Raw genomic sequence first — 6,596 nt, 5'->3', positions numbered from 1 at the left:
TCTTTGTTACTGTCATATTATTTTAGCTTGTTTTGGTCATATGTATGACTTCTACACGTTGTTTCAGTAAAATTTGACTGGTGATACAAAAACAAATACTGGGCATTTCACATAGTTATGAAACATATTGAAATGAGCATTAGGCTAGGATTTGTTACACATTTGTTCAGAATAGTTGTCATTGTGTTCCCTCTAAATTGTTATTTAAATCATTATGTTTGACAACTTTCAACGGAAGATTAAATGAACATGCTAAAATATCTATTGGCCCCTAATTAATTTTGCCGAGTATAGTATAAGTATATATATTGAATTATATTTGAATAATGCTGCCTCAATGTATTGAACTCAGTGCAATTTTTAATAATAAAAGGTTCAAGCAGCCCAAAGTATGTGCAAATACAGAACATAATGCATTTCAGGCATTGCTTAACATTTTCCGATGAGTATATCATTATTCATAGAACATATTGCATTGTTATTTGGTTTGTTAATATTAGCATTTAGTATAGGATGAATGCCATTCATTTTGGTCTTATGCCTGTTAAAATTGTATATGGATGAGAACTTAATCACTATATTTAATTTTTCCATATAGCATGTTTGGGACACAAATTCAATACCCGTATTTAAATGGCGATGTTTTTTTTAATCCACCAACATTTTTGATGCAGATAAGCAGACACTAAATTCATGTATAGTGGGGTATCTAGAAGTACTTGATATTAAATTGATATATAATGGGGTATCTAGAAAGACTTGTCTTCAAAAATCCCTAGGGGTGGGGGGAGGGTTTCAGTATCTGGCCCATGGACTATTATCTCAAACCAACAATATCCACATGCAGTTAGTAATCTCTGTACACAGTAATGGCATGGATAAAACACTGATGGAAGCACGTTTCAAGGGCGGACCTAGCAAACAATCTAAGGAGAGAAATATTAAATATATGTTTTATTTATCGACGCACTCAGGACATTTGAACTTCTGTTATACGGCGCTGGATTTAGTGCGAGAACTAAGGCAAGAAGGGCACATGTACTAACTGAAAAGGCCACTTCAGTGAAAAGGACCCGTCAGTTCAAGTGCCCTAAGAATCAGATTTTTTGACAATGCAGCCCAGTGGATGGTAAACTTTAACTCAGGGCAAATATTGTCACGAGTTCGATAGGAGAAGAGTAACATGAGTGAAAGATAAAACGAACTTCGTATACAAAGTAATATTAAAACAAATATGGCGGTGATCTTTACAATGGCGACTATTTTTAAATTTTAGAAGTTAGTATGTATTCAATAATGTTTAATATAGTAGCAAACTGTATTTATATGTCTCTATCCTTTCAAAGTTCAGGCAACTGTTTAATATGAAGAAATATATACGTACATGTATATCAATTTTCCACAATGTTGTAAACTTGTTTCTGTGTTTACTTAAATGTAATAAATTTGCGTTTGTGGTACACATGTATGACGGGATCGAAAAATCGGCCAAGCTGAGGAAATTGACGTTTAAGTTGAAATTTTGTATTGAGTACTATGCAAAATCGAAAATTTAAAGCAATAGTTTGATAATTTCAGTGTTTTGTATGTGTTAAAAGTAATTCTATTTTTAAAACTATGACTGTGAAAATAATATTTATGAAGAAAATCACAAGTTACCGTTTCCTCCAAGTTTATACCCCTTGACGACCTTTAATGACCCCTCCCCCACCCCCCACCCCCCACACACACTAATACTACTTCTACTGCTACTACTGAAAATTGATGTTAAATTTAAGATTTTGTGTTGAATGATATGGAAATCAAAGTTTTAAAGCAATAGTTTGGCTAATTCAGTGTTATTTGTGTTTATAAGTAATCCCACATAAAAGGTAGGACTATGAAGATAACATTTATGAAAAACAATTGTTAATTCAAATTTGTACATCCTTGACCTCTAATGACCTGTGGACACACACACACACACACACACACACACACACACTTTTCAAAGTTGACCTCCACTAGAGTATGATGCAGCACGTCATCACACATGGTGGTCGCTTCGACTCTATCGGGTAGAACGAAATTCTGTCTAGAGCCACTTTTTAAATTCTGCCTCCAGACTATTTGTTTTCTTGGCGGGGTGTGGGGTTTGTTAGTTTGTTTTGTCAAGTTTGCAACTTTTAATTTTATAATACATTGATAAACGATTGGAAAGGCAAGAGAGAATGACAGTTCCTATGAAATATGTTGCCCAGTAGTAATAACATTATTCAATGGTATGGTATCAGTATACGCATACAAGTTGAACGGATCTTCCGAACGTCTGTTTGCAGTACCTTAGGTCACATTGTATACAAGAAATGGCAAAAGAGAAAAGAACCAAGCAAAGCAAAACATAAACATGTATATAAAACTGGATCAAGTCCTTTTAGCAACAGTTTGTAAAAATGATATTCCTGATATGGGTTTCTTGGTAAGGCGTAAATTGGCCGTGTATGCTGAGCATTCGTTCCTGGTTTTTCAGCAAAGAGAGTTCCTGGTGGTGGTAGATGGACGTCAAGTCTCTGTTGAATAAATCATTTCCCTTAAGATGTCTGGATCCTACATCTCCACAGTACACCAGTATTGCGTCTCCTGGAACGAAAAAAAAAGGGAATGTTTTATTTAACGACACACTCAACACATTTTATTTACGGTTATATGGCATCGGACATATGGTTAAGGACCATAGATATATGAGGAAACCCACTGTCGCCGCTTCATGGGCTACTCTTGTATCTATTATCAACAAGGATTTTTTTATATGCACCATCGCACAGAAATGATAGTACATACAGTGACTTTTGTTACACCAGTTGTGGAGCACTGACTGGAACGAGAAATAGCCCAATGGCCCAGCGATGGGAATCAATTCTAGATCGATCGCAAATCAGGCGTGCGCTGTACCACTGATCTACGCCCCGACCTCCCCACCCCCCGAAACGAAAGAAAAAATATACAGAACAAGATACCAGTTGCTTTGTCATGCTATGTATTGCACGAGTTTATAGTGAATATTATTTGAATAATATTATAATAATAATAGTATGTTTAGTATAGATACATTTTATACTTTTTAGCAAGACTATAGAGTGAAAACTCCTGGTTAAAATGTGTAAAAGGTACATGAAATGCGGTGTCCAATTTCAATATATTGCACACCCATAACCACCTAGTAGGGACACGTGGGTCAGTTCAGGTCATAGGGCTTTACGTGCACATTCAGAGCAAGCTGTTATAGCGCACGTCTGTCATGGGCACAAGAGCCGGCCTCGGTCGGCTCCTCCATCCAGGACAGGAGAGGTGGGTGGGGAGGGGGGGGGGGAGGGGACCGCCTGCACTGACATGTGCAAGTGAGCATCAGCAGCCCGACCGTGGTCGGTAGCAGGCGGAGGGGTACGGTCTCTTCGCTGTTGGTCCTGGAATCAAGTGTAGGGGCACGTATGATCTGTTTTGTTTTTATTAGGTACAATCAATGTAAGGTATTTGGCAGAACGCCAAGCTGGGAAACGAAGGACGCGATGTTTTTTTTACCGGCCTTGGCGATGTCGTGGTTAAGCCTTCGGTCACAAGGCTGGAAGGTACGGGGTTCGCAGCCCGGTACCAGCTCCCACACAGAACGACGTTTAACGACTCGGTGGGTGGGTGTAAGTCCACTACACCCTGTTCTCTTCCACTAACCACTAACCAACTATCCTGGGTTGACAGCCCATAATGATAGCTGAGGTGTGTGCCCCAGGACAGCGTGTTTGGACTTTAATTGGATACTTGAGGTTGGGTGTCGGCGGGTTGGTGGTGCGTTAAACAAAACAAACTTTCTACAAATCGTTGCTAACATGACTGAAAACCTCGTACCTCCAAGGCTCCACAACTGTCGCATGGTAAGCAACCTGAGATCTCCGAGTCCTTTCCGTGGGTCTTCGAGAATGACACTCCTTTCATTGAAATCCACGAACATCACGTACACCTTCGTTCTCGGTATGGACGGGAGGTCGTCGTGCCGGTGAACGGTGAATCCAGTCACTTCCGGCGCATTCGCCATCGTGCTGCAGATGTCCCCTGACACGTTGGAGGTGTTTCCGCTCTGTCTCCGTATAGAAGCCGATCACACACACTGCGTTGGAAACAGTTCTAGGCGTGGCATATGTCGGCGCAACTCTCTAGAAACAGAAAACAGAAACACATATGTTTGTTGGTGTTTTAATTAGTCTGGATGGCCCAATTGAAATCGGGTTTATGGCTTGTCATTGTTGGGTTCGTGTTCCATTTCTTGTTGCAATGAAGCAAATTGTATGTCAAACATTTCGTAATTTTGACATGTAGTCTTAGATAGGAAACCCGCTACATGTTCCCATTAATAACGAGGGATCATTTATAAGCACCATCTCACAGAGAGGAAAGCACATACCAAGGACTTTGATACGCCAGTCGTTGTGCACTCACTGGAACGAGAAATAAGCCAATGGGCCCATCGACGGGAATTGACCTCCCCCTTTGTCCTGTACGGTTACGCAGGTCCGTAGGAACCGGGGTGGGGGGGGGGGTGGGGGGTGGGGGTGGGGGGGGGAATGTATACCCGATCCTTCAGTGCCCCCCCCCCCCCCACACACTCCCAAAGTCGTTCCTACGGGCCTGGTATGCGTTAGTGTTTTTCCTAGATGGTTTTAACATGGTTGGGCACCATGCCGCAATAATATAGCACCATCTTGCCTTAATAAGTGCCATGCTGCCCTGAGATTAAACAAGCCTTTTACAATAATTAATTATAAATTTGCTTTTATTAAACATACATACATACATAGGTGTATGCATTCATATATTTTCAAAAGTATGACTCTAGTAGTTCAGAATGTATCTTAGCAAGTCTGCAAGTTGCGGGCGAGTCCCAACTACGGATTTAATTATTCCCTGCACGAGTGCGTTAGTAACTATGTATGTAACAGTCAAACTCGACATGCATACAATATATAGATATTCATACATCAATACATACTAGCCAGTGCCAGGTCTGTCCACTGTTGCATGCATGTAAGCGGGATCGACCGCGTAGCTTGTAAGTGCCATGCTTATGACTAGGTTAAAAAGCAGCCTTTTTATGGATGTCCCGATTGGCCAAAAGGTATTGTGGTAAGACTGCACGTTGCGGGCTATTCGGTACCATAGGTTCGAGTCACGGCAACGGCATGGCACAGTTTTTGAGGCAACAAAATATATAATTATTCCCTTATGTGTGTATGTATGTATGTGTATTGATGTATGAATATCTATATATTGTATGTATGTCGAGGTTGACTGTTACATACATAGATATTAACGTACTGGCGCGAGGGATAATTAAATCCTTTCTGGCCTCACAAATTGTCCCGTGCCGTTGCTGTGACTCGAACCTGTGGCACCGAATCGCCCGCAGATTGGTTGACTAACCACGATGCGCTCCGAGCTATCGAATCATCCATAAAAAGGATGTTCTTTAACTCAACCACATGCATGGGGCCCACAATCTACGCGGTCGATCCCGCTTACGTGCACGAAACAGTGGACATACCTGGCACTGGCTAGTGTGTATTGATGTATGAATATCTATATATTGTATGTATGTCGAGGTTGACTGTGTGTATGTGTATGTATGTATGTATGTATGTACGTATGTATGTATTTATGTATGTATGTGTATGTGTATGTGTATGTATATATATATATGTATGTATGTATATATGTATGTATATATGTATTGATTTATTGATTTATGATTCATCCACACATTCATTATATATATATATATATATATATATATATATATATATATATATATATATGTATGTGTGTGTGTGTGTGTGTGTGTGTGTGTGTGTGTGTGTGTGTGTGTTTCTGTCTGTATTGCTATGTGTGCGCGCGTGTTTTTGTGTGTATTTGTGTGTGTGTCTCTGTGTGTATATATGTGTGTCTGTGTGTGTGTGTGTGTGTGTGTGTGTCTGTGTGTGTGCCTTGGTGTGTATGTGTGTGTATTTGTTTGTGTGTGTGCATGTGTATGTGTGTGTGTATGTGTGTGTGTGTCTGTGTATGTGTGCATGTTTGTGTATGTGTGTGTATTTATGTGTGTATGTGTGTATGCGTGTGTTTATATGTGTGTGTGTCTATTTATGTCATTACCTCTGAATGAGTTATGCGGCGGTTGTAAGGCTGTGCATACAATTGTTCGTCGGTTTCGTTGTTGAATCGTGCCTTGGTTAAAGACGTTTGGCTTACACACCACGTGAGGATAGCCATCCAGATAAAAACACTCATAAGGAGAAGGCTGAACAAAGCTGGAAGAAAACAAAGAAGGAAATGTTATAAAATCGTCGCTGAATTAACATATTATCATTTCGACACTTGGTCAGCCCTTAAGTTGCAGTTACCCCAACGCAGTACGGGAGTATTATTTATGCAATTATAGGACAGTACACACCACGGCATTTGCTTTAGGGTTGCACTAAAAATAACCAAGCAAAACACCACTAGAGTACATTGATTTATTAATCATCGGTCATTGGATGTCAAATATATGGTACTTATGACATACAGTCTTAGAG

At 40.1% G+C, this 6,596-nt stretch overlaps 1 protein-coding gene across 1 annotated transcript; it reads right to left on the bottom strand.

Annotated features, from left to right (window-relative positions):
• Window positions 1–1,727: 1,727 nt before the first annotated feature.
• LOC121386584 lies at window positions 1,728–6,323 on the bottom strand. The gene is made up of 3 exons (XM_041517535.1): window positions 6,175–6,323; window positions 3,880–4,184; window positions 1,728–2,619 (listed from the first exon to the last, which is right to left on the bottom strand). The coding sequence occupies exons 2-3, from the start codon at window positions 4,064–4,066 to the stop codon at window positions 2,414–2,416; spliced, it is 393 nt and encodes a 130-aa protein (XP_041373469.1). The 5' UTR covers window positions 4,067–4,184; window positions 6,175–6,323; the 3' UTR covers window positions 1,728–2,413.
• Window positions 6,324–6,596: the final 273 nt, after the last annotated feature.

The sequence above is a fragment of the Gigantopelta aegis genome, chromosome 12, assembly GCF_016097555.1.
Source record: "Gigantopelta aegis isolate Gae_Host chromosome 12, Gae_host_genome, whole genome shotgun sequence".
Classification (NCBI taxonomy): domain Eukaryota; kingdom Metazoa; phylum Mollusca; class Gastropoda; order Neomphalida; family Peltospiridae; genus Gigantopelta; species Gigantopelta aegis.
Note: the sequence above shows the minus strand (reverse complement) of the source record. Positions and strands in the feature narration are given on the sequence as shown.

Excerpts from the sequence above, each read along its gene's own strand:
- LOC121386584 (XM_041517535.1), bottom strand. The coding sequence starts at position 4,066 with ATGGCGAATGCGCCGGAAGTGACTGGATTCACCGTTCACCGGCACGAC. Across the intron at positions 2,620-3,879 it reads ACAGTTGTGGAGCCTTGGAG|GAGACGCAATACTGGTGTAC; the intron begins GTACGAGGTTTT and ends TTTTCGTTCCAG.